Source organism: Lates calcarifer, linkage group LG7_1 (assembly GCF_001640805.2).
Source record: "Lates calcarifer isolate ASB-BC8 linkage group LG7_1, TLL_Latcal_v3, whole genome shotgun sequence".
NCBI lineage: Eukaryota > Metazoa > Chordata > Actinopteri > Centropomidae > Lates > Lates calcarifer.
The window spans coordinates 11,916,894-11,943,424 of record NC_066839.1 but is presented as its reverse complement, the minus strand read 5'-3'; the positions used below and the strand labels follow the sequence as shown (position 1 = coordinate 11,943,424).

At 40.5% G+C, this 26,531-nt stretch overlaps 3 protein-coding genes across 3 annotated transcripts; 2 read left to right on the top strand and 1 right to left on the bottom strand.

The window, feature by feature from the left end:
* Positions 1 to 345: 345 nt before the first annotated feature.
* On the top strand, positions 346 to 6,589 carry LOC108895651 (visual system homeobox 2). The gene is made up of 5 exons (XM_018694548.2): positions 346 to 847; positions 1,471 to 1,561; positions 2,284 to 2,407; positions 4,299 to 4,479; positions 5,562 to 6,589. Exons 1-5 carry the CDS (start codon positions 418 to 420, stop codon positions 5,879 to 5,881), a joined length of 1,146 nt encoding a protein of 381 aa, XP_018550064.1. The 5' UTR covers positions 346 to 417; the 3' UTR covers positions 5,882 to 6,589.
* Positions 6,590 to 6,957: 368 nt separating this feature from the next.
* LOC108895628 (acetyl-coenzyme A synthetase 2-like, mitochondrial) lies at positions 6,958 to 17,517 on the top strand. The gene is given in 15 exon segments (XM_018694520.2): positions 6,958 to 7,406; positions 7,716 to 7,812; positions 7,944 to 8,143; positions 9,007 to 9,077; positions 9,079 to 9,183; positions 9,730 to 9,882; positions 10,189 to 10,336; positions 10,843 to 10,980; positions 11,594 to 11,686; positions 15,274 to 15,386; positions 15,855 to 15,981; positions 16,086 to 16,213; positions 16,641 to 16,704; positions 16,794 to 16,915; positions 17,000 to 17,517. Coding segments are annotated over 15 exon segments (2,049 nt in total). The 5' UTR covers positions 6,958 to 7,093; the 3' UTR covers positions 17,177 to 17,517.
* Positions 17,291 to 25,824, bottom strand: abcd4 (ATP-binding cassette, sub-family D (ALD), member 4). Its single transcript, XM_018694522.2, has 19 exons — positions 25,456 to 25,824; positions 25,034 to 25,152; positions 24,583 to 24,710; positions 23,461 to 23,600; positions 23,121 to 23,237; positions 22,748 to 22,873; positions 22,254 to 22,304; positions 21,977 to 22,071; positions 21,765 to 21,886; positions 21,040 to 21,131; positions 20,808 to 20,897; positions 20,372 to 20,577; positions 19,631 to 19,722; positions 19,451 to 19,487; positions 19,111 to 19,160; positions 18,913 to 18,965; positions 18,744 to 18,820; positions 18,464 to 18,579; positions 17,291 to 18,020 (listed from the first exon to the last, which is right to left on the bottom strand). Exons 1-19 carry the CDS (start codon positions 25,494 to 25,496, stop codon positions 17,907 to 17,909), a joined length of 1,866 nt encoding a protein of 621 aa, XP_018550038.1. The 5' UTR covers positions 25,497 to 25,824; the 3' UTR covers positions 17,291 to 17,906.
* Positions 25,825 to 26,531: the final 707 nt, after the last annotated feature.

The following is a 26,531-nucleotide window of genomic DNA, read 5'->3' as shown; positions in this document are numbered from 1 at the left end:
TTGTGAACAAAAGCTTCCTTTTCTGAAAATGGGCCTGAATCAAATAAAAGTAGACTTTAAGGGCTGTAAGAGATGATACCGCTCATTTGTCAAAGACTTAAAAGAATCCATTCACAGCCTTGTCAATGTCAGGACACAAAATCAAAACTATAGTTCTGTAATGTGGTTTTATCACATTAAATTGTCAAATATTTGCTTTATGCTGACATAAAGCTCACTGGAGCTGATGGAAACTTCAGTGTGTTGTCTCTCCTCCCCTGTGATTGGCTGACGCCTGTTGCCTGTTGGATAAAAAGCGCAGCAGAGAGGAGGGCAGGGAGATACAGAAGAGCATCACTCTGCTCATTGCACCAGGGACTCTGGCTTGTTTTGTTTTTTTTTGAGGGGGTGAAAAATAACAAGTGTAATCGCACAGCCATGACAGGGAAGGAGGGAGCTGTGCTTTCTGACACAGAGAATAAACAGAAATCAGCCTCTCAAACCGGCGTGAATCACGGGGGATCCCAGCAGCCGTCTCCAGTCTGGAAGATGGCCCCCACGGTGCACCGGCGCACCGGATTCGGGATCCAGGAACTGCTCGGCCTCAACAAGGAGCCGCCGGCGGCGCCGAGGCGGCCGCTGGAGGCTCTGCCGCACAGGGCGCACGTCCTGGCCGCAAGGTCGGCCCTCGGTCACGGCGGGCTCGGGGTCGGTATGGGTTTGCTGGGACCAGAGGGAATACACTCGTTTTACAGTCAGCCCGCCTTTCTGGAGGTGCTGTCAGAGGCACAAAATGTGCACCTGCAGCCGCTGCACAGGGCGGCGCACATGGAGGCGCAGACAGACGCACAGCACTCCGCCAGCTCCGGTGAGTGTTTGAAATGAGACACTGTAGGCCTCTGGTCACATCCTATGTGTTTCTGATGCAGAGAGGAGAAGACTCTAAATGTTTTAAATCATCTATCCTAACATCAGAACACGATGTTTTTATTCTAAGCTGCTACAACGAGTGTGTAGCAAGAATTTCTTGCATCAAAATGTCAAGAAGTGAAGAGTTGTGTCAAAGCTTTCACGCCTTGAGGTCGAGCAACAATAACGACCGAGACAGAAAGTTCAATTCACTCAATAAAAAAATAAAAATAAAAAAAAATAAAAAAATCCCTTTTGAAATGAATCTTAACAAAAGCTTTTGTTTCCACAATTGGGAAATATTGGAAAAATATGTAGAGGGCTTGCAAAAATAATTATTTAATCTGAAGTTTATTTATTTTATAGTCACTATAGTCATTTTTTTCCCTCTATATTTTGGACAAAATTTCGCGCTCAGAAAGGCAGAAATAACCACTTTAGATCAAGAATGTTTTTTCGAAAAACCTGCTTGACTATTTTCTACTATCGTTCGTTTATTACACGATGCTATTATTATTATATATTATTATTATTATTATCATTAGTGTTATTATTGTTGTTGACTGGTGTGTTTCCTCTCAGACTCAGATGATATGAGCCTCTCCTCCGGGGATCAGAAATTCTCCAAATCATCCATGAGTCAGAGCAAGAAAAGAAAGAAACGACGACACAGGTAAAACAAAAACAAGTGACTTAAAACAAGATTATCGGAGAATATTCAGAAAATAGCTTCATTTTATACATCGTTGACGTTCCGGTCAGGCAAACAGGCAACTGTATTGGGCCCTGTAATAAAATCACTGCAGGCTGCTTTCATTTAGTGTCATCAGTGATGGAAAAAAATAAAACAAAAAACAAACGATTCTAATTTAGTATTGACTATTTATAATTTAGTTCCTGTAATTTCACGTCTGTGTGTGTCTGTGATTATATTTTATCATATGGAATTAGCCTGAAATTTCTCATAAAAATAGCAACATAAAACCATCTAATTTCCTCTGTGCTGTCTTTTTGAAATACATTGTTGTATTTTTCGTTTGGAATAGAAACGAAATTGTGTGAAGAAGAAAAATCACATGGCACATTACATTTTTCTCTTCTTTTCTGCATTTGGAAAAAAAAAAATGTTCTCTGTCATTCCTGTTTCTTACATGCAAGTTCTAAAATTGTTTCACAAAAGAAGAAAACTGTCTAAATTTCTAATTTCACAAGATTTTGATTTAATATATATAAATTCACTGCTGGAAATCTTGAACAGTTATTTTATAGTTTCAGGGGGCGTCATTTAAATTTTACCTGACAGACCAGTGTGAAAATATGAAATTAGGTGTTGAATAAGACCTAATTTTATAAATGTTGTTTAATCTCATATGTTTGGTTTTCTTTTCTCTGCAGAACCATTTTCACCTCCTATCAGCTGGAGGAACTGGAGAAAGCATTTAATGAAGCTCACTATCCTGACGTCTATGCCCGAGAAATGCTCTCCATGAAGACTGAGCTGCCAGAGGACAGAATACAGGTGTGTGTTAATGTCTGTACAGGATGCAGACATGTAGGGACAGACCCATATTCTGTTACCATCTTAAATTTGTATATAGATGCGTTAAGATGAGCGAAAAGACAAAAAACAATCTAATTTTTAAAAGCAAAAAGTGTGTATTCAGTCACATAATTTAGATATTTCCTGCAGTGCCTGATTCTGTAACATAACATTAAGGTCAGAATTACGAGCAATCATATTGCATGCCACAAATTCAGGTTACAAAGTGGTGATACACACAGAAAAATGCAGGTAGTGAGGCAGATGGACAGGTGGAGGCTCGGGTCATTTGCTGCATCATCATCATCCTCACAATGCCTCCCTGTCTTACATTAGCAGCCAATTCACCCTCTTCAGTGTAATTAGTTAAATGAGGAGAACTTCTCACCTCTCTCCCTGCGAGAGGCGGGCCTGCCACCCTGAGATGAAATGATAACTACACAAGAATTAATTAGCAGAGGTCAGCAGCTGAGCAGAGGGCTCTGCCTGGCTGCTATGAGCATTTTAATTTCCCGTGATATTTGAGCGCCTGTCTCCCATCGATTGGTCCTGGAAATTAACTTATTTTTCAATCAGCCTCTTCGCCCCCGGGGTCACCTCTTGCAAGGAAGCACTTCACACACACACACACACACACACACACACACACACACACAGTTGCTGTCAAAAAGCATGATTGCTCATCTGAGGCCCATCTTTTTATGAGATGGAGGTTATCATCAGATCTACCTGAATAGCTTTCCCGGCTCGGCTTTGATCGTTTTTAATTCCAGGTCTGAAAAAATACACGCGCGCACATAAACACCCACACCACACACACGCTCCACATCATTCCCTACAATCTCATCCAGCCTCCTCGGCCATTTTAGGATGCTCTTTTTTCCCCCTGTTTTCCTCATCCATATTCACAAGCATGCTGAGGCTATTACAAGGTCTGGCTTGGTGGAAATCAATTCAGGCACTCGAGGAGCCAGAAGGAGAATAATACAGGAGCACACACACACATACACTCACACAAGTAACACTCTATAGATGAAGTGAGCTACCAGTGAGAGAGAAAAAAACCTAATGATAATAAACACTTAATTTGGGGGGCTATTGTTGTAAACCTGTTTTTAATGTCGTTTACATTTTGTGTCCATAATGGATCTGCAGTATGGGCTGTATGTGCCACATCAGACACTTAAAAAAGAAAAAATGAGATCTTAAAATCCGTCTTCCTCAGAAATTGTTAAGGCCTTTTTGTTTGAAATCTCCTGCAGATGTCATTGTTTTACTGGTCCACGAAAGGAAGCTGATCAATGGCAAAATAAAATGTTCCTTCATAGTGATTTTAAAATATATTAAAGATCTTCTTCACACATATTTAAAAACATATAAAAATACCCTGCTTGAATAATAATTTGTCTCATGTTTTTGCCACAAAAAGTAATATTAAAATGTATCAAAATGACATCTGCTCCCTCTCTTCTATCCAGAGTCTATAACTCTGCAGATATTTTTCATTTCAAAAGTTGAACTGCTCAACACATAACGTCTCCTACTTCACTAAAAAGTAAATTTTCAGTGTACATTATGCTGCGGAGGCTTCAAGTTTCCACATCACATTTGTGTAAGTCAGATACTGAAACATGACTGACTTAATAATCATGATAAGATTTAAGGTGAGCACAGAGAAACTCTTTAGCAGATTACTGTGGAAACAGCAATGTCTGTACATGCATCTTTCTGCACAGTGAAGATGAGACATGAGAAATAACATTTTGTTGGTTGGTCAGGATAATAAAAATTCACACTGAGCAGTATTTAACATCCCTAATGTGTAACACACAAACTTAATCTACTCCTTATCTGACCTTCATTTCTCCAGGTGTGGTTTCAGAACCGCAGGGCCAAGTGGAGGAAAAGGGAGAAGTGTTGGGGTCGCAGCAGCGTGATGGCAGAGTATGGCCTGTACGGAGCCATGGTCCGTCACTCCATCCCCCTGCCCGAGTCCATCCTCAAGTCTGCCAAGGACGGCGTCACAGACTCCTACGCTCCGTGGTTACTAGGTGAGCTGCTGCAGATACGATGTTTGTTACACGTCAGCTGAAAAACATTTTAGAAAGCAGGAAAAGCAGAGGTGTAAATAATAAAATGATTGATAGCTGAATTCCATTTAGCTGCGTCAGTTTCAGGGTCCTGGTGTTTTTCATGCTGACTCACTGTCATGACTTACTGGGGCACTTTAACTGAACAGAGCCATTGTTATAAGTATCACCTGTACTTTTCCAGCGATGACGAGTCAAAATGTTCTGCCGTGTTGTCCTTTATTTTGCTCTATAGGGAAAAACCAGCAATGCTAACAGAATAAACTCTTTCCTTCCACCTCTGCTTGTCCCTTGAGATTGTAACTGACAAAAAAATTAGAGATGAGTAAACTTGCTCAAAGCAAGTCTGGTGATCTGGTAATAAATCACACAGCACCATCCTCCATCACTGAACTTTTAATAAATGGTTGCAAATAAAGTTGGAGTGTCTTGAAACTCCAGGATATCGGCTCACTTTGTATAAAGGAACAGAAAGAATGCAAAAATGTTTAGCTTGGCTTTCAAAGTTAATTTCTTTGTCATGCATTGGGGTAGGCTATTTTTAAAAGCTGCCTAATCTGGGCTATCCTCTGGCTGAAACACTAAATCTAGCCCATATTTTTGTTGCAAGCTTGTGTGTCCAAAGAAAGCCTCTCTTTGTTTGACATCAATACCAGGACGAAAAATGTTCTTTATCAAGTTCTCGCTACTTGTGTTTAAAAACAGGGAATAGATGTAATTCTGACAACAGGAAGTGGGGAGCTAAGCCCTGCATGTCAGGAGCCAATAAAAGTGTCTGCACATCAATAAAAGGTGGCAGTCGATACAGTGATAATCCTACTTCATCAGGACAGATTAGACCAAATCTCCTCCCTTGCCTCATGTCAATTGATTAGTTTAAATCAATTAGGTGACTCTAATTGAATAAGATGTCCTATCCACCTCTTGATCCCCTCCCTCCGTATTCACTTCAATGCACCAACTCGTTACACCCTTGTGGTTACATTGTGGTGTTGCGGGACCTTAGACAAGGCCTAACTGAAAAAACCATCTCTACCCTCCAGGTATGCACAAGAAGTCAGTTGAAAACTCTCACACTCCTCCAGGCAAACCCAGCAGCACAACCCCGACGCCGACGCAGGAGAAACCGGCGGACGAAGCAATAGAGGAAGAGCAGGACAAACAGAGGAAAGACACTAACTCCCTGATTTCTAAGGAGGAGCTAAGGGAGAACAGTATCGCCGCGCTGCGGGCGAAGGCGCAGGAGCACAGCGCCAAGATGCTCAACACAGTTTCAAACAGAACAAAGGGACCAGTGACACATAAAGAGGAAGCTGGGGATCAGGAGATGGAGCAAGACACAGCAGAGGAGAAGAGAAACTGAAAGAGGCCAGAGGAGACAGACTGATGGTGAAATACCTGCAGATTGGAGTCTTTCAACACTTCTCAGAGGCAGAGGCTCCGTTTAACTGTTCATTTCTCCCTCACTGCTCACAGAAACATTTGTACAACTACCCAAAACTGCACAAAACAGTTTCATGTCACTGTAAGTGACTAAAGGAGGCTTAAGACCTGGAATATTTCTGTCATTTTAGGGAAAATGTTCTAACATGAAGCTGCATTCAAAATATAAATATTTATTTTCTTTAAAATATATTGTTCTGTGACATGGCAGCTTGCATTTAACTTGAAGCCTTCCTATCAGTGAGTATGTTGAGCCTCTCTATCCGCCTCAGAGGAGTTCATTAGGGGCTGTCTGTGACCTCTCTGTGACGACAGATTTCAATAACTGAAAAGCACAGTTGAGTTCTCCACTGTTTGTTTTTCAGCTGTGTCAATAATTGTGATGTAAATACTAAAAATTGTCCAAAAATGTCCAATAGTTAAAACTGTACAGTTATGTAAAGTTAACATCAATTATCTGTGTTTGTCTTTGTATAAATGTAACTGTAGCCCTATTAAAAGTTACTATTTAAAGCTCCACACCATTAAAAAAATGCGTTTTGCTTATTGTTGCCTCCCTGCAGGATGATGTATGTGCAGTTTGTTTTTCATTTATCGGCTGAAGAGTTTAACACGTGTATGTGTGAGCATGAGCTGTGACAATTAGGCTACAACTAATCTGAAGCTGATCATATATTTACAAGTGTGATGTGGGAACTTGAAGCTTTCGGTTTCGAGATTGAGAATGGACATCCTGTGTGAGGAAATATCTGCACATTTATAGAGTTATAAATATTTGAATGGAAAAACCATAATCAGACAAGTAACTACTCAAATCATAGTATTATTAAATGTGTTAAATCATGTCTAGAGATGATGTTTAAAGAAAGAAAAGTCTTTGTTCTCTTTTCTTTTGCCACTGATGCTGACGTCCAGCTGCAGCTTTCCAGAAAAAATATACTGTCGGCACATGGGTTTGTAGCTACCGCCCTTTAACGCATCACTCCTCCAGCCCTTCCTCCTCGGAGTTTCCACGCTCCCGACTTCTTAAAGTTGAGGGGGGTAATTTCCAAAATTGCTCTAACGCTCTTTTGCCCGTTGACGAAATGCTGTGCAAACATTTCAGATCGCACTGAGCTCCGTCACTTTCGCCATGAGGCTGCCCGGTGGGTGCGCTTCGAAGTGCGTTGTTGAGACTTTCAGTCGTCGGATATTCGGGTCTTATTTCCATGTTTGGGGTCGAAGGGGATGCAACACAGCGGCGTTCATGCCGGAGGCTGCGGGGTTTGGAGCGGTGTCACACCGCGCGGCGCTGCAGGAGTTTTCCGTCTCTAGCAGCGGAACCTTCTGGGCCGCTGTGGCGCAGCAGAGACTGAGCTGGATCAGTCCTTTCCACACGGTCCAGGACTGTGACCTGAGCCGAGGCAAGATTCAGTGGTTTGTGGGAGGAAAGCTGAATGTGTCCGGTAAGGGTCACTTCACATTTTATTAGACTAGGACCAGTGATTGACATTTTAAAAACATATTTTATCATTTCTGTGAAGCCATAACCAGAGGCAGCAGAGTGTAATTTTAATTCTTCTCGATAGATACAATTTTCCATGATAACACCCGTCCACAGGGATCATCATGCAAATCCAGTCTCCGCGAGTACCTTGAACGCACCATGTTACTGAGGAGATGAGTAAAGCAGATAAAGAGTCATTTTCCATCTGTGTGTGTGTGTGTGTGTGTGTGTGTGTGTGTGTGTGTGTTTTCTTTATGGGCACGTACAGTGAACTGCCTGGACCGCCATGTGCACACCTGTCCTGAGAGGGTGGCTCTGATCTGGGAGAGAGATGAGCCAGGGTCAGAGGTCAAAGTCACCTACAGGTCAGCAGGTTGGATTTAGTGTGTGTGTGTATATATATATGAGTGAGTGTGTGTGTGTGTGTGTGTGTGTGTGTGTGTGTGTGTGTGTATGTTCAGTTACCTCAGTGTAGTTCACTGGTATCTCTCTTCAGGCAGTTACTGGAGATGACGTGTCGCGTGGGTAACCTGTTAAGGCGGCGTGGCGTGAAGAGGGGGGACTGCGTCACCATCTACATGCCTCCTTGCCCTCTGGCTGTGGCGTCCATGTTGGCCTGTGCCCGCATCGGTGCGGCCCACAACGTGGTGTTTGCCGGGTTCAGTGCGGAGGCCCTTGCAGAACGGATCAGAGATGGTGAGACCGACCTGTCAGACTTGGAAACAGATTTAGGTGACATTAGTCTGAAATCAGATTTCTACTTTACATTTCAAAGCTGCTCTAATCAAATAGTTGTATTTTAACAATGGATCAAATAACTACATCTGTTCTGAAAGGGATTACTTGTAGTGAAGAACCCACAGAGAATTATCACCTGACTCTGCAGTTTCCCTCAGCTCTACAAAGGTTTGTGTTTGAATTAGAGTCTATCAGCCCAGCAACTTTACTGTCTCCAGCAACTGTCAGCTGAAAAGTGCAGAAAAATTCAACATTTCTTGCCCAGGACCAACAGAAGACAAAGTTAGCAACTAGCTGGTGAACACAGTCGAGCATGTAGCAGATAAAGAAACACATACTTCCATCAAGAGTCAACCCACGTGGTCAAAAATCAATTAATGCTGCGAGAAAAAATGTGAACATGCACCTGGAAATAGAGTGAACCAAAACTGTTAAGTTGTGGAGGTAAAACAATGAGCTGAAAAATAATAAATCTGTGGGTTCATCACCACCTGCATTGTAATTACATTTCACTGTTATGAAAATATAGTTTGGGCAGAGTTAAGTATTAGTAAAAACCTGACTGATGACAAGTGATAAGTCACAAGAAGGGAAGGAAATCATCAGCTTGTGCCTCTGTGATCTGATGTTAGACTAATCCTCTTGGGTTTGGTGGATTTTATGAGCAGGGTTGCTAAATGAGATGTTTTTACTTCTACCATTTCCTTCACCACAGGAAGTAGTTAGTCTGATCGTGCTGTTAGTTAAAAAAATAAATAAATAAATCGAGTCTAATAAAGACCTCTGTATCTGCGCTCTGATTATACGTGTCACATTTTCAGCCCAGTCCAGCACCATCATCACAGTGAACCAGGGCGTCAGAGGGGGTAAGGTCACAGAGCTGAAGAAGACAGGTGGATGCAGCTGTCCAGAGCTGCCCGACAGTACGGCAGGTGTTTGTTGCTATGAGAACAGAGAATCCCGTTGTCATGACAGCCAGGGACGTCGCCATGGAGGAGGTGAGAGAGCAGAGTGCCGATCAGGACTCGAGTAGGATCTTAATGCAAACAGCACTGACTTTTCCCTGGACAAATGAAGAATTAAAAAATGTTTTGGTGAATTTTTGCTTGATGCATTACTTTAAATATTAATCAATTAACCACAATTATTGGTTCATTTTGATTAATCAGCTAATCTCTGAGATTGAAAGTTCACTCTTAATGTTGGAAATAGCAGGTGACAGCTCATTAATAGCTGCTCTGGAACTTTCAATTGTATCACATGATCTTCAGCAGAAGGAGGATGGAAATTTGAACATCTACAGCTCAATAAGAAACTCTATCTGTCGAGGAAGACCCTGCAATATAATTGAAAGCTCCAGAACAAATCATTTCAGCACTAATCTAAATTCTTACATGCCGTTTAAGATGCTGGTCTTAAAAGGTTACACTGCATCTATGTTGTTCAAGAGGAGATGATGTTTCAACAAGAAAAGTAATAACATTTGGTCTGTTACAGCAGCATTACTCTCAAATTCAAATTTTACAATTCACCATGTCATGCAGGAGATGCTGAAGGAGGACGTCGTGTGTGAGCCGGCTGCCATGGACAGCGAGGACGTTTTGTTCCTGCTTTACACATCAGGCAGCACAGGGAAGCCCAAAGGACTCGTCCACACTCAGGCTGGATACCTGCTCTACGCTGCGCTCACCCAAAGGGTAACAGGTGGCATCTTACCAGTTTTGTCTGAACATCCAGTGTGTAGTTACTGAACGCCAGTGAAAGCACAGAACAGTCAAAATGTGACTTGGTGTAATCCAGTGTCTGATCATCTGTGGAGGAAATATCAGCCTGTTCACAGGAGATTACAGAGGAGCTTCACAAAAATACGGCTCTAGTTTTAATGTTCATTTATGTAATGTAGTGAGTTCAAGATAGGTTCATATCTACTTGCATGTAAAGTTTACATGGGATATTTAGCAGTTTTAAAAGGAAGTAAATACCATATTCCTTCTCATCCCCAGTATGTCTTCAACTACCATGATGGAGATGTGTTTGGCTGTGTGGCAGATATCGGCTGGATAACAGGACACAGTTACAGCGTCTATGGGCCGCTGGCCAACGGGGGAACAACTGTCCTGTTTGAGAGCACACCCATCTACCCTGACCCAGGTATGAACACCAGCAAACGTATGAATCTATCAGACTGGTAGGTACATTCATAATGAAAGAAAATTCATCTTGCGATTACAAAAAATCTAAATACCTTCCAGTTTGTCGTATATTCACCTGAGGCCATTCATCTTAGATGTGATGATCTAATGTTAAGGACATTTTTATGATCATGTTAATATAAAATGATGTGCTTCGTCACACACTTTCTAAGTATTTGTGTCCTTTGCCAGCAGCTCTGTGTGCCTGTGTCTCTGTCCATGAATAACTGTTTACAGTTGAACTTGAACTTGGCCATACCCTCCATACTAAAATTAGAAGCTTCTGTATAAACAGGAGTCAGGACCACAGTCGTCATGTGTCAGCACACACACCTTGTTATTGTCAAGGAGAAACTGCTCTCAACAGTGACGTCTTCTCTAGTTTCATTTTCAGTTTCTGATTCTGATTTTAGATGACTGGTATCTTCACTACATGCTAACATAAACATATTTGGTTTTTCACAGGAAGGTACTGGGAGATGGTTCAGAGACTTAAGATTAACCAGTTCTACGGAGCTCCCACGGCGATCCGCCTGCTGCTCAAATACGGAGACCAGTGGGTGCACAAATACGACCGCTCCTCCCTCAAAACTCTGGGCTCCGGTATGCCTGTATACCTGAAAATACAATTATGTGCACAGTGGTTCATCATCATATATTTCCATAACCTGTTTATAACATTGTAGCTCAGCTCTCAGGATGCAACATCACAACAACAGCTCACCACAGTTTAACCACAAGTATCCATACTGTATCTTCGTGCCTCCCTCACAACCCTACAAGCTGTGTTGCACATCTAATAAATGCTACTATACAACATTGTTATGGCAGATTTAACAGTGTGTAAAGTCACATGTAAAACAACACTGCAGGACAATGTACTGGAGAGCAACCAGAGGAATTCCTCTCCCATAAGCTCACACACGTGTTACATACTTAAAGTATATTGAAAGTCAAGCCTGGTTGGCACGTGGACATGCCTCAGTAATCCACAGTGTCTGTAGCGAAGTCCAGCACACTGCAAGGAAAACACACACACATATTGTGTGTACATGCTGTATACCTGTTCCAGTGAAACATAAGGTTTAAAGTAAAGAATGAAAATCTTTCCATGAACCAACACAGATGACTTTAAACTATGTATACAAAGACTAAAGCACACAGAAACAATACATGACTTCATTATATAATTTAAATTGTCCTTATCTTTCTGCAGTGGGTGAGCCCATCAACACCGAAGCGTGGGAGTGGTACCACAGTGTGGTCGGGGACGGACGCTGTCCTGTGGTGGACACCTGGTGGCAAACAGGTAACTGGAAACACAGTGATGTGAGGAATTTATCAGCTACTGGAGACATTTTTTTTAATGGTCACCAAAATGCCATTTGATTATTATTTACATGTTTGATCATAGAAAATAGTAGAATTATAATGTCCTTTTCCAAATTTGAAGACACTACATGTAAAGTGGCCTAGTTCAAGACGTCTTTATCAGTTGTTGGTGATTTACACAGAATGAATGAAGTGAAACATGATGGAAAATGAATTTCAGGCTACAGGTGCAGCTAAACAAAACATTTTTTATCGGTCTATTTGAAATGACAGAAAGACAATAACAGCCACATGAAATAATTAATCAACCCTTAGAGTCTTTCAACATTTGAGATGCTGTAACAAGCAAATAATGATAGTCTGACATGATGAACGACTCAAACCATTAATCAGCTATTAAACCGAATGATTTCTTTTATGTCAATCAGCTCTTCATTTAAAGAAAACTGACACTAAATACTGCCGTTGTACAAGGGCTATAACAGTTGTTTAGCTTTAGTGGGTATTGTGTTTAATATTCAATGCTGAAGTGCGTAGTCAGGTGTTGGTTTTGCATTTTGCATGTTTGTATCTATGCATTGTTGCTGTCAGCTGCATCATTGTTGGAAGAACTGGATGCATTCTTCAGCCTACAGTAAACAGTGCATTGGGTTTATAGTTACTCTTCAATCATACACTGTACCTCATGTATGGCTACAATCCAACCTACAACCTATGCACTCTATTGTACTCTCAATCCTGGGACCAATTAACCAAATCACGTTGCATACACTTTCAACTTGGTTTTGTTTCTCATGCAGTGACTCTAACAGTAGTATTTCTTCACTTGTTATCACTTTCACAATTCCTCCACAAAGGGTAGTTTAGTTCATGAACTCTTCCTTGAACACAGCCACGTCTGCAGCTTCTATAACGGCCCATCAGTCAGTCTTAAAGGGGAGAGCAGTTTGCTCCGTCCCTCCAAAAAAAAAAAAAAAAAAAACACTGTTACATAACATCATGAATGTGGTCGTGTGTACACATACAGTGCATTCTCTCTCTCACACACACACACACACACACATACACACACACATGCACAAAGGCGGGGAGGTTTTGTATCCCCTCTACACCCCCACCCCCCACCCAAAATCCAACCAGATGTTTTCCTCTTCAAATCAAACATCTTGATTTTAGGAGGGGCTCTCCATATTAAACTTTTTTTTCTTAATACTGAATAATAACAATAGCCAACATCAACACTATCACCATGTAGAGAAATATGGAGGACAATAATTTCATCCTTGTTTTCATTTTGTTCGTCAATTGCTCACATTATCCAGTTGGACGTATTTCGAACTGCAGAATGCAGCTGTTATGACCGTAGCTGCCAAAAGAGCCACATAACACAACAGACCACGGCCAACTGGAGAGACTCAGATCAGTCTACAAACCTCCCACTATCAGATGAAGCTCTACGGTGCAGCTTGTTGGCTGAAAAATGTAAATTTGTTCTTCAATTGGTCCGCATATCGACCACAGAGAAATAGAAAATAAAACATTTTTTTTGTGTTCTTGATCTTGATAATTTTCTGCCCTCGTGTCCTTCACCCTCTGAAGTCACCACAAAATAACCACTATTCCTCTACTAAAGCAGCTTACGATAGGACATAACAACAACATGTTTCAAATCAGCTGATTTCGCTAATAAAATCTATTTTGTGGATGAACGCAGGACCCGGCTGACACTATGTGTTTCATCCTCAGTCCCTCCAAATTAGATTGAGTAATGACCAAATGGAGTAAAGCTGCGTTAATTACCATACAAATGGCAGAAACCTATAATTAATTGATGATAATTAAACATCAGAGCATCATGAGCTTGAGAATTACAGACACAGATATGACCCAAATACCCTACTTCAGTAAAAAGGATTATGTTGTTATGTTATTTTCCTGGACCAGTGTTTCCAATTAGGACTAAGTGGCATTATTCATAAATGCCATTTGGTTGATCTGGGAACAAGTAGCCTGTTTAGAGAGAAAATTAGATGATCCACTGTTGGCATACGGCCTCCATGTTGGATCATACAGAACTAGAGAGAGGATGCAGGAGAATGAGCAAAAAATATATTTTTGTGTCTACATGTTTAAACCTTACTTTTGAGAATTTATTTAAAGCATTAGTTTTTTGCCATTTCGGAAAAATAAGATGAGAAGATGTATAGGGAGCAAATCTATGTTCCCAGGGTTCTGTGCTCCCAAATTCAGTATTGTGCTAAGACACATGAACACCCCCCAAGGTATTCAGATTAAATCTGACCTGTTTAAAGTTTCAAATTTCTTAAATATTATACAATTTATTTTTATTGGAACAAGGCTTCAAAACAGCTATATAAACACAACAACCCTAAAACATTTGATAAATGGAGGCCTATTATACTGAGAGCCATACAGCAGTGTCGGGGAACAGAAAATGCCTCTCACAAGTTCCCACAACAGCCTACGTCACATTAAACAAATACTGAGCTGGGGAACATGTTTTTCAGGTTTCCATTATGTGCTATATAGAGCTGAGGAACATGGACCTGGAGAACATAGGACACTTTGTCATTTACCCATTATGTGCCACAAAAACATATAAACATATGAATGACTCAGATGTTCATGTATACCTCTCATGTTTGTTCCCTAAATTCATGGCTACAACCAGCAGCTGTTTATCTTAGCTTAGCATTAAGACTGGAAATGGGAGGAAGCAGCTAGCTTAGCTCTGTACTGTGTGGCTCTTCTGGGGGGTGTTTTTGTCCAGAAGTCTCACAGTTACAGTTCATATGAGCAGGATGCCAGTTGCTAGTGCTATTGTGGGATCATCTGCTGTGTCCTACTTTAAAACGGGTCCCCTCTGCTGCTTCCAGCACTGCTGCCACCAACACCACCAGGCGGATTTACCAAAGTCCTTGACACCAAGGCAAACCTAATTGCATTTAATTTACTCACTATGGCTGTAATTCCACAATTTATATCTGTAGCAGTGAGAAGGGCTTATGTTAGATTTACAAACCGTTAATTGGCGCTTTCATTTACCTTCTACTACTCTCTCCTCTGTCCCTTTCATCTTTCATTTTACTTTTTTCCCCACTCTGTTCTGCCATTTCATCCTCAGTAATTCCTCTCTACAAAAAATGTACTTTAGTCTACAAATTATTTTGGTCTGTTTAGGTTACTCAACAACTGACACAGGGCTGTAGCGATCACTGAGGTCCACTGAGTGCCCTCATTATGTTTGTGTCAATTTCTGGGTTTTGGCAACTGGTGGGGATTCTACAATTAAAAACATACACATGGTTAGCATTTTACTGGCTGGGGTCTTGGACTTGTGACCTCTGTATTTTTAAATTAGGGCAACATTTGAAAAAAAAAAAGTCATGGGTCTGAGCAGGGTCAGTCATCCTCAGTGTTTACAACTTCGACATTTTCTGTTTAGCAGTAGACTTTTAAAAAGTTTTTTTTTTATTTTGTTTTATGCACACTGCACATACTGCACTGTATATAATCCATCTTATTTTTCCCCTGTGTTCTCAGAGACAGGTGGCATCTGCATTGCCCCGAGGCCATCAGACCCAGATGCAGAGATTGTCCCAGGAATGGCCATGAGACCTTTCTTTGGCATAAAGCCAGTGCTCATGGACACTGAGGTATCGGTGCTCATCCCTCCGTGTGTGTGTGTAGCGCGCCACCCTGCAAATGCTGGATGGCTGGGAACGGCCCAGAGCAGAGGGTCAGATTAGGATTATAAAATAGTCACCAGCTGTGTCACTTTTGATACCGACCCTGCTCCCACCCGTCAGTCCCATTTTGTGCGTGCTAAACCTCCCATTAAAAATCTGTCATACTACTTAATGGCTATTGCAGTTGCTCTTGCTTTTGAAATGCGCAGATTGTGCAGACAGTTGGAGTGATGTCTCTCAGCTGATCTCTCTTCCTCCCTCTTCACACAAACACACACCAACACAGCAATTAGAGAGGGCAGGGTTCCAACAGCATTAGTGCACTTCCTGAAATAGCAATACTGTGTTCTTGTAAGAGTTCTTACTTGTATCAGTGATTCAGTCCTATTTCGGTCCTGTTCTACTAAACATTTGTACTCTTTTGGGTTTCTTCAGGGGGAAGTTGTGACTTTCAACAACACAACTGGAGCTTTGTGTATAGCTCAGCCTTGGCCTGGTATGGCTCGAACAATTCATAATGACCACCAGAGATACTTTGAGACGTACTGTCAGCCTTATCCTGGTACAGTACGATATGTTCAAGAACAAATTGTCTCTGCCGTCATAGTGTATCTGTACCTGTCTACTTTGGTGGACTTCTAATTTCTTAATGTTTCCCTCTTTTAGGTTATTTCTTTACTGGTGATGGTGCCTATCGATCTAAGGAGGGATATTACCAGATCACTGGGCGCCTTGATGATGTCATCAATGTGAGCGGTCACAGGATTGGGACTGCAGAGATAGAGGATGTAGTGGTGAGTGGTAAAAAATAGAAAATAAAATCTCAATCATCCCAACGTTAGCATTAACAGCTGTTTACTTACCAGTCTAGTCGAAATGCTGCAAACTCAGCATCACTTCCTCACTTCCTGTACTCGCCAAGAGCTGTCTGCCTTGTTGGAAGGGAACACCAATGTTTTGCTTCTAGTTCACTTTCTTCTTCAACTGAAGTGAGCATGCTAATCAGCTAGCCCCGTCCTGTCTCGTCACTTTCCGATAGCAAGTCACTGTAACATCTTAGAGGAGTAATGCTGCTCAGAGGGTGTATTCTAACCTTTTGAATGACCAAAGCTCTTGGCTGGCAACCACATTCAGTGACAGAGGAAAACTTACAAAAAGCCCCTTTAACCAAGGAAACATTCATGTTTTCAAAAAATCAAGTGTATCTGATTGTCATTTCAGAATCAGTGCTCTGCAGTGGCTGAATCTGCTGTCATAGGATACTCACATGACATCAAAGGACAAGGTGAGCAGCACGTTTTCCCCCACATAACATAGGTCACAAGGATGGAGAAGAATTTGATAGCAGGGTTCTTTGTCTCTGTGCTTTGTCAGGTGTTTATGTGTTTGTGGTGCTAAAAAAGAGTGTAGAGATCCAAGAGGCAGACCTGTCCAGGCAGCTAAATGACATGGTATCTAAGAAGATCGCCAAGTACGCCTGTCCAGACTGCATCCAGGTAACTCAGTTTCACTGACTTTAAACTACAAACAGACATTTAAGACTAACTTGGATTTAGTAACTGTCATTTTTTTGGTCACAGTTCGTCCAGCGTCTGCCAAAGACACGCTCGGGTAAGATAATGCGGCGGGTGCTGCGGAAGGTGGTGGAGTGTGAACTGAATGGGTTGGGAGATCTCAGCACCCTGGATGACCCTGCAGCAGTTCAGGAGATTATCCAAGGTCACCATGACCTCTTAAGTAAACAGCAACCACGATGATGTGTTTTCTGAAAACATTTTTATCTAAAAAGGGACATGAACGTTTGACTGAACGTTACTCTATTTCACTTAAATAAACTTGTATCAAAAATGATTTTAAAGGCAAATATTTGATTGTTTTTATTGCACATATGATATTTTTTTAATCAAATCAGGTAAACAACTTTTCAAACTATATGTCTTGTCCACAGATGTACTCTGTAGTCTCTGCTGTTTGTAGGAATTACTAAAAGCACAAAAGCATTGTATGTTCTTAATACAAAACTGAATCACACCGTTGTAATAATATTCCCATCTATTGACTGTGAATATAACAATAAACCACTGTAATTCCACATAAAGGCACTAGATTGTCAATTTTCTTCGTCTCTCCTGATTTGTTTTCATGATAGTTGGATTCATGCTGACTAGTACAGTTATCCAAACCCTTCCTTTTTCTCTAGTTCAAGACCCATGATCCCCCTGCAACCCATCATCCTGTCAGGAAAACTGCACTCCCACCCATTTCCTTCATCTCCTTTTCAACCAGGAAAGCAAGGGATAAAATATTTTGCTCTTAAAATGCCTGTGGACATGAACACATATGTAAACACATACAAAGTGAATGTGCATTTCAACCTCCAATGTTCCAGTACCTTGTTGAGGAGTAATCAAGTGTTAGTAACTGAGGAATTCAGGAGTGTTTTCTGTTCTCGTCTCCCACACTGAAGCTTATTTCAAGTTCAGGATTTCAGAAAGATTTCTCTGTAGTTTCGTCTGTGTGATTCATGCTGCTGCTGCCTCCTTTTAACTTGGTTAACTCCCATCGGCCGCCTCCACATAGTTTTAACTGGACATCATGGTACTGTTAGAAAATGGCACAAACAGAGTTAGTATTCTTAACAAATCTGATGATAAAAGTGAGATGAAGTAAGAGTTAAAGGTCAAGAAAAAGACAATAAAGACACCAAATAATCAGGGACAGACAAAAAATATCACAAGGTCAACTACTTCAGAGAAACTGATGAAACAAGTGGTTATTGGATCTAATCAATTAAGTGATTTCTTGACATTTAACCAAATTCAGATATACCATGTATTACTGGGAAAAATGAAAAAAATAAAATTAAAATAAAATACAAGTAGAATTTCACAATTAATGCAAGTAATTTCAGCTCATTTTTTGTGGTTTCCTAAATTTTAGCTATTACATCTTTGGTGCTAAAGGTGCCTGAGGTTTCTTTAAATGACACTTTGTCTTTGTTACACCTGGTCAGGGATGTATGTGTGTCTGTGTGTTCATTTTACCTTCTCCAAGCTGCTGCGGTGACCCAGACTGATCAAAGTCATGCCAAGCTGTTTACAGGTCCGGTACAGTTGTGCCTCTGCCTCCTCTGTCAAAGCACTGGTGGCCTCATCCAAAACTGCAAACCAAAAAAAACGAATGTAAAAAATGCTGGTTGCAGAAAACTACACAGAGAACAAACTGCTAAATTGAAGTATAGTAGGTGTTCAGTTCAAAAACAGTGAGTTATGCTAGTTCCCCTGAAACTGCTGTGTCAGGTTCACTGAATGAGTGAAAACACACCTGCATATTTGGGCTGCAGGTAGAAAAGTCGTGCAAAGCAGAGACGCTGCATTTCACCTGGAGACAGGACATCATACCTGCAGAGAGAAACTGAATTTTACTCTGCACAGTAATGTACAAATGCAAAGATGTGTTTTTTTCATGTTGCTCTTCTTCTCATTGCTCTTACCAGTTCCAGTCCACCTGTTCATCCAGCCCACCTGTCCGCTTCAGGAGACTGGACTAGAGAAGAGAAAAATTTGATTCAAGATGTGTGAAGTGTGTGCTTAAATTTAAAATAAGGCAGACTTTAAGATAAATAACACTGTGGTAAAACAAATGAAACATTTTACTGAGAAGTAGTTCAGTGTGAGATAAAGTCACTCACCACTCCAGCTAGTTCCAGGAATTGTATAATTCTGTCATCGTCCACTGACCCTGGAAAAGGAAACTCACATTATAAGCAGTTTGTACATTCCTCTCTCAGATTAGCAACTATTCATTCTACGAAGCAGCATCAACATAAAGTGAAAACCAAGTTTAGATTAATGACAAATATTGCTTTATGTTCATTCGTACATTTATATGATCATACAGAAACTACCAATTTATTTATCAGGCAACAAATGTGCTGCTGTGGCATCACTGCTTCAACCTCGACTGAATTAATTTATATTTTTACCCTTAAGCTGTTACACAGTTTAATACTGTTCAATAAAATCTGATACCTGATGCAGGGTAAATATCCTTCAGTGGGTAGATCACCTGTTAGAGAACAGAGTTCCAGTAAAATATCCTCATTCAACTGACAGTTTGATTTCTGTAGTTCTCAGGATTTGGTGTTTTACAACGAGCGTAGCGTCCTCACAGCTTCTGAATGAAAACAACATAAAGGAAAAGACAGTGACCTGTTCACGCAGTGTGCCATCAGTCAGGTATGGCTTCTGTGGCAGGAAGAGGGTTCCTCTGGGCCCAAAACATGTCGTCATCTGGACAAAGCCTGAGAAGGTGAAAAAAGAAATTATCATGAAGCCGCTCATGTCTGCAGATATCCCAACTATTTCACTTCTGTGTAATATCTGCATCTTTTCATCATCTTGTTTTAAAAAAAGTATGAATTATAAGAAAGAGAACAGTGGTATCATCTTCTCTTCTCATATGAAAAGCTACACAAAATCATCCAATCCCTTCCTTAACTGTAAGATATACATGTCAATGTTTTAATCTTGGGCTGTAAATAATGATCTTGATCATTGCTGATTATCAGGTGAAATTTTTTTTTTTTTTTTGTACTTGAAAAACAACTTGTCTTATAAGTCGATTATCAAAAATGTTAATTTTCTGTCAGTCAAGTAATTGGTCAACTAATCATTTCAGCTCTATTTCAATTATTTGTTTCCATCAGCTTCAAGTGATTAAAGTGATGTTAATGTGCATCATAGAATTACAAAAATGATTTTGAACATATATACGTATATCCCCTCAGCCTTCTCTAATCTTTTATATATATTATATTCCAGTCAGGGCTTCCTATTATAAACAGGTTCAGAGTGACCAGACCTTTTCATTAAGCCTGTTCTGTCATATGCACACTCATTAAAATAGATTAAAATGAATTACACTTCATCCTCCTGTCCCTGTTCTCTCACCGCTATGTGCCTCCCAGAGTCTGTTGAGGACCCTCAGTAGCGATGTCTTGCCGGTGCCGGTGTTCCCCACCACCAGCAGGTGAGTTCCCTGACTGATTTTCAGACTCAGGTCCTCCACCAGCAGCTGGTCCGAGTAAGGAGATTTGTATGAGAGATGGTCCAGGATGAAGGCAGTGTCCACTGGGCCTGCGTGGATGTTGAAGTCACTGTGCAGAGAGATGAAATGAAATGAAAAGCAAAGAACACACAAAAAAGCTTTGTTATAAGCACTTTCTATTCATGTTTGTTATTATCTTTGCTTTTCATTTGTCTTGTCTTTTAATCATATCTAGTTTTAGCCACGTGCACGTTCTCTTAACACATCATCTGTTGCATAAATCACTCTGATTGTGCTTTTTTCTGCAGCAGAGATTAATGTAAGAGTGCTCACACAAACCTGTCAAAGTCGTAGCTTTCTCCTGACGCTGGGTCGTAGTCGCACTGCTTGCGTAGGATGTCATCCATCACCTCCCTCAGCTCCCCAATCCTGACCACACACACACACACACACACACACACACACACACACACACACACACACACACTCAGTGATACAAAGGTGGATGGCGTGCAATGCTGCTGTCATCATCTGTCCTCCAGGAGTTGAATTTAAGTATGCTGCGTGATACCTGTGGGTGTATCCAGCCACATCTGACAGAGTGGTTGACAGGTCTATTAGCTGCGTGAAGCCATTTATCAAGTAGATGCACACAAAGGCGTTCTGAATATGAACAAGGAGAGGGAGAACCAGAGCAGAGAGTAAATAAGACAGATTATGAAGGTGTCTGAGCACAGAAGGAAAGGCACCAACAACAATGTACAACGGAGGAATTTAATACTGGCTGATGATGAGGACTTATCAATACTGGCCTATGTGTGATTGTGACAGAAGCTACTACAACACTTCTTAAGACATTTAAAAGTCAGATCTCTGTCTAACAACAGGCATGTGGACTCAGGATGACTGTAATGAGTTTATCCTGAGAAAAAGGTTTTGCTGCCACCTAGTGGTAAAATCAGCAACATATCTACATTTAGTCAGCTGCTCTGTCATGCAGGCTAGGACTGTGAGCAGCACTCACACCTCTAGGGTTAGAATGTAAATCAACAAGTAATCACTGTACCTCTTCAGCAGCAGTGGATGTGATATGATATTTGTTTTTTTGTGCGTCTTATGCTTTATATCTTGTTGGTTTCCTGAATACATTTCATCACTGATCATATGATTCAATTTCCCACTTTTTTAGTTCCTGTTTTTGAAGTATTGGTGAACTGGGTAAAACTGTCTGTCTGGCTAGAACTGCCTGTGACAACTATAATTCCAAAGATGCAGGGAACAGAAAAAAAAGCCTACCTTACTGATGAGTGCACTAAGCTCGCCAGGAGTGAGACCATCATAGACACCAGTGAAGATGGGAATGGCGATTATAATGTAGCTGAGGAAACCTCCGAGGTAGTCAAAGGTATTCACCCCGACTGAGAGAGGAGAGGTCAGACGTTAACTCTAAAATTTTAACAAATATAATGATAGATATGACTGAGTGGGTGTGTATAGGATGATCTTACTATAGAGCCAGAGCTCTTTATTTATTAGACTCTTTTGAGTTTCTAACAGAGCCTGCAGTCTTCGGTTGGTCCTCGTGTGCTCCACTTTACCAGCTCTAAAAACACAGAGAGCAGCATTTGTTGGTGTATAAGGAGACTTCAGATGGAGCCAGATAATATTTTTGAACTACAAGAAAGCAGCAGTTCCTGCTTTAGTTTGTTTATGATTGTCTTAAGTTTAGAGCAATGTCTATATCTTCCTTTGCAGCACACAGTCATGCAAAATAAATCGCCTCACCTGTAAAAAGCTGCAGACTCTGCATTAACACGGATTTGCATGTGCTTGAATCTGGAGATACAAAAACATTACATCTGAGTTTTGATAATAACAATGTAATTTAAGATTTTAACGCCCTTTTAACGCCCCTTGCACAAAATCACACTGTTTGAATGTGACATTAAGAATTACAATTCCTCCACAGGAAAAGGCTACACTGCAAGCTGACGCATATCCTGTGTTATTTCCTAAGAGGCCAAAGGCAGTGGGCCAGTGTCTACAGATACTTCCTCTTAACAAAGGACCAGTTTCCTTAATAATAAACACTGGAAAAAATAGCATCAAATTAAGCTGAAAACAAAACACTCAACCACTCAGTTAAAGTTCAGGGAGAACACATGTTGACCGGCCATTTAAGTCGGCCCTGTTTTGCTTGTCTGTGCAGAACAAATTCTTCTTGACACAGACACTGGTGAGTTTTTGTCACTGTGTATGAACAGTGTACTAAACTTTACCTGAAGTCTCCCTCTAGTTTTTCTTGCTCAAACAGAGTAGACACAATCGGCCCCATTAGGATTTTATTGGCAATGGTCCCAACCACGAAGTAGGCAAAGATACTCACAGGACCGATCCAGCCAGTGCTGCAAAACAAGGAAACCTAATTTTAACCACATCTTCCGAAAAGGCATGAAGTGATTTGCGCTGGGTATTAAAGAAATGTTTAAAAGACAATAACAGGAAATGAATTACAATTGAACACAATTACATTAAATTAAAGAAAAATAAATGTTGTACTATAACAGCAACAGACACATGAGAATTGTTAAGAATAGGTGTCAAATGTTAGTATGTGGAGGTAAGTGTTGCCACAGTGCTCTACAGACCTACCTGTAAAAGCAGTGGTAGGTGTAGTAAGCCAATGTGAACGGTGAGACGATCAAGCGACTTGCCATGGTGCTCATCTGCTTACACAACCTCTCTGCATCCTGACTGATCCGCTGGTCTCTGAAATTCAAACCAAATAAACATGAAGAAAAAAAAACAATCACTGGGATTAACCACATTACGGGATCATGTTTAATATTTAAATATCCTTGCAGATTTGTCTTTGTACATTCAAATTTGGTGATGAATTAAATGAGTAAAATTTGCACTTGTGTTTATATTCTGTGGAAAAAAACCCAAAACACTTGATAAGATAATAAAGAGAAAAACCATTCAAGCTTACGGGTTGTCTATGTCTTCTCTGAGTACATTGAGTGTGTAATAGACTCGACCCTGGAAGTAGGCTGTATGGAGGCTCTCAGTTAGCGTCCTCCTCCAGCTAACATACATCTGATTGCAAATGTACTGGTCGAGGCTTTTCAGCTGAGAGAGGAACAGAGAGAGGGAGGGAGAAAAAAATATCTGTTAGAGAGAAAAAGCAACAGAGCAATAATGTTGGGAAAGGCTTGCTACAGCCTTTCATTTAAAAAGTAGCAATGTAGCAAAATAAACAGAATTTGTTTCTTTAGGATAAACTCAGTGTTGTGTTACGTGTTTCTCAGGTTCAAAATCCAAGTAAAAATGACCAACATGGAGAGTATACAGGCTATAAAATGAACATGTCAGGCTGTCCTGACCTGCTACTGTCTTACGACAGCAATCAAAAGATCTAATATGATGTCACATAACAAAATACAGACGAGAGTGCTCCAGATTTTTTATTTAGTTTCGGTACATCAGGAACATTAGATTTGTCCTAATTACGATAAAAGCAGTGTTGGATTTTAATCAAATGATTTGCCTTGGTGTTAGCATGAACATTACTGTGGCAATGCTCTGGTTAATAATAAACAAGTCAACTTTCTGATTATGCTGCAATGATCCAGCAATTATCCAGCTTATAAAGAAAACAATGCACATATTTCTTTTTAGAAAAAATTAGAAAACACCTAGTAAAAGCTGCTATGATAAAGAATAAACCTTTTAGTCTGTGATATATGGAGAGTTATCACCAGGAGTTTTGTTTTAAAGCCTGTGTGATGATACCTCGTATTATTTAAGTTATATTTTGATCCCTGTTAGATATGAATGTTATTTAGAAAGGTGTTGAAAGTGTAGATTCTTTAAAAAAAATCAATATTTTTTATCAGTACTCTAAGTTTGCACATCAATCAGAAGCAGAAGTTGGCACAGAGGGATGATAAGGGAGCTGTAGAGCTGAGTTTGCACATACGTGGAGAGTAAAAACTATTTAAAGGCCAAATTCCATGTGAAGAAAAAGCAGTGATCTCCAGAGGGTTTTTGTATAATCTGGTCAGTAGGCAGGTCAACTTCTGCTAACCCTCTCTCTGCTACATCAACTTACTGTGGAGTTGACCAAAATGAGCACCATAGCTTTTCCCACCAGACTCCTGAAGCCTGAGTAATCTTTGTCTGCTAGCACATTGTAGAAGTGACTGGGGAGGACACCCACTTGGTAAATGATCAGCTGCTCTGGAAGCAGAAAAAAAGATGTGTTAGCGCATTGTTGCAAGATAGTTCAAACAGACTCATAAAACAACACAGGAAAACTGGGCTTCAAGCTAAAGGTCAGCTGGAAAAAACATAGTATGCAGATAGAAGTGTAGCATTACAGTGTCACATAAAGGCATTATCTAACAGGGAATGTAACTCAAGATGATTAGTGTGATGAAAGTTTATATTTCATTCACAGTCATTTGATAGCTAGCTTGAACTGTTTGTAGCTATTAATTTCCTCCTTTGACTGCCATACTTCCTCTCTTGCACAAAAAAGCTTTTGTAATTCAAGCAGTTACCTATCAGTGTGACAACAAGCAGCGTCCCAAACATCAGGACGCTTTGACTGCTCCATGATGGGAACAAGACCCTCTGGATGCTGCAGAACCTCTGAGCAAACTTCCAGTCCAGTTTTGGTCTGAAGTTATACAGAGAGAGAGAGAAACAACATTTCAGATCTTATTAACTCACAACATATGTTTACATGCATGTAAAATGAGATTTTGATATGAGGAAATTCTCCCATTTCTTAGCACCAGTCACTTACACCATTTCTCCAACACAAAGGAAATGACTTGCCTGCCAAGACACTGTTCTACTATACAATGAGTTTACTCAAATTAGCAGACGAGCAACAGAAGATCTTGCTGTTCAGGTTGTTACTAACCACAGAGACTTAATAGCCTCCTCAGTTTCCCTGCAAGTATAGCTTCAGTCTTACCTTTTTGTCCCTCTGCCATTTGACTTTTCCAAGCGAGGCATCTGCACTGCCGGCAGAGGAGCAGTATTCTTCACAGGTAACACTTCACATACGTTTTTTCCGACTTCTTGTTGCTGTTAGTCAACTTTAAACCAGCTGAACAAGCTAACTAGACCAATGTCTGAGGCACACAGAGTAACAGCGGGCTGACAGTTGACAACGGTTAGCGAGGGGAATTACGAAAAAAGTCTTCAAAAATATCCAAAACAATTACCCTCTTCGTTACTTTCACGGCTTCATTGCTTTGCTTAAATATTGGCTAGCTTGTTTGCAGCACCATCGTCATGCCGCCTGCCAGCAACCTCACTAAAAACTGAAGTGAATATTTTGGTAGGTAAATTAAAAGCCCGGACTTCCGGTTTAATGTACTCCGATTTTTCAAAATAAAAGCGTGTGTTCAGAAGTTATGTTAACTGTTTAATTCAGCTGTATGGTCAGTTTGAGGTAGATAGGAAGAGATACGGCTTATCTATGTTTGTGTATCAGTACCATAGACTGTATATAAGCCATAGACTGTACAAAGGTTACATCAAATTGCTCAACCCAGTGACATTTGGGTGAAGAGGGTAAAAAACATGACTCAGTTACCTTCACTACATACCTTCCCTTACTACAGACCTTTTGTATTTTGAGCTATCAAAACAGAAATGCAATTTTCTGGATTCTTGTAGTACTTCACATCTTACAACTATAAATCATATACCAACCAGTCATTACACCCATCAATATACTATTAATGTGAAATTAAATTTCTTGTTGATGGGAGTAATTTCAAACAAAGTAATTTGGTTTTGATTACCAATCACTTGCTGATGGATCTGATGTCGTCTTCCAGCCTAGAGAGAATCTGTCAGAGCCAGCAGCAAGGTGACAGTAAATCTCACATTTCCTCAGTCTCGGTCATCTGGGGTTTTCTTCGTCCAAGAAGTCACAAGGAACTGAAATTACATAATTCATATTTGATAGAGGGACAAAAGCAGAATATGCACTTCAATCTGCAATCTCAGATGCATCAATTGAACGTCCTGACACTCCAT

Bases quoted from the DNA above. Each gene is read 5' to 3' on its own strand.
- LOC108895651 (XM_018694548.2), top strand. From the start codon at position 418: ATGACAGGGAAGGAGGGAGCTGTGCTTTCTGACACAGAGAATAAACAG. The intron at 848-1,470 runs GTGAGTGTTTGA...GTTTCCTCTCAG, and splicing joins ACAGCACTCCGCCAGCTCCG to ACTCAGATGATATGAGCCTC. The intron at 4,480-5,561 runs GTGAGCTGCTGC...TCTACCCTCCAG, and splicing joins CTACGCTCCGTGGTTACTAG to GTATGCACAAGAAGTCAGTT.
- abcd4 (XM_018694522.2), bottom strand. From the start codon at position 25,496: ATGCCTCGCTTGGAAAAGTCAAATGGCAGAGGGACAAAAAG. The intron at 21,887-21,976 runs GTAAGATCATCC...CTCCTCTCTCAG, and splicing joins TAAAGAGCTCTGGCTCTATA to TCGGGGTGAATACCTTTGAC. The intron at 18,580-18,743 runs GTGTGTTTTCAC...TTTGGTTTGCAG, and splicing joins CCTGCAGCCCAAATATGCAG to TTTTGGATGAGGCCACCAGT.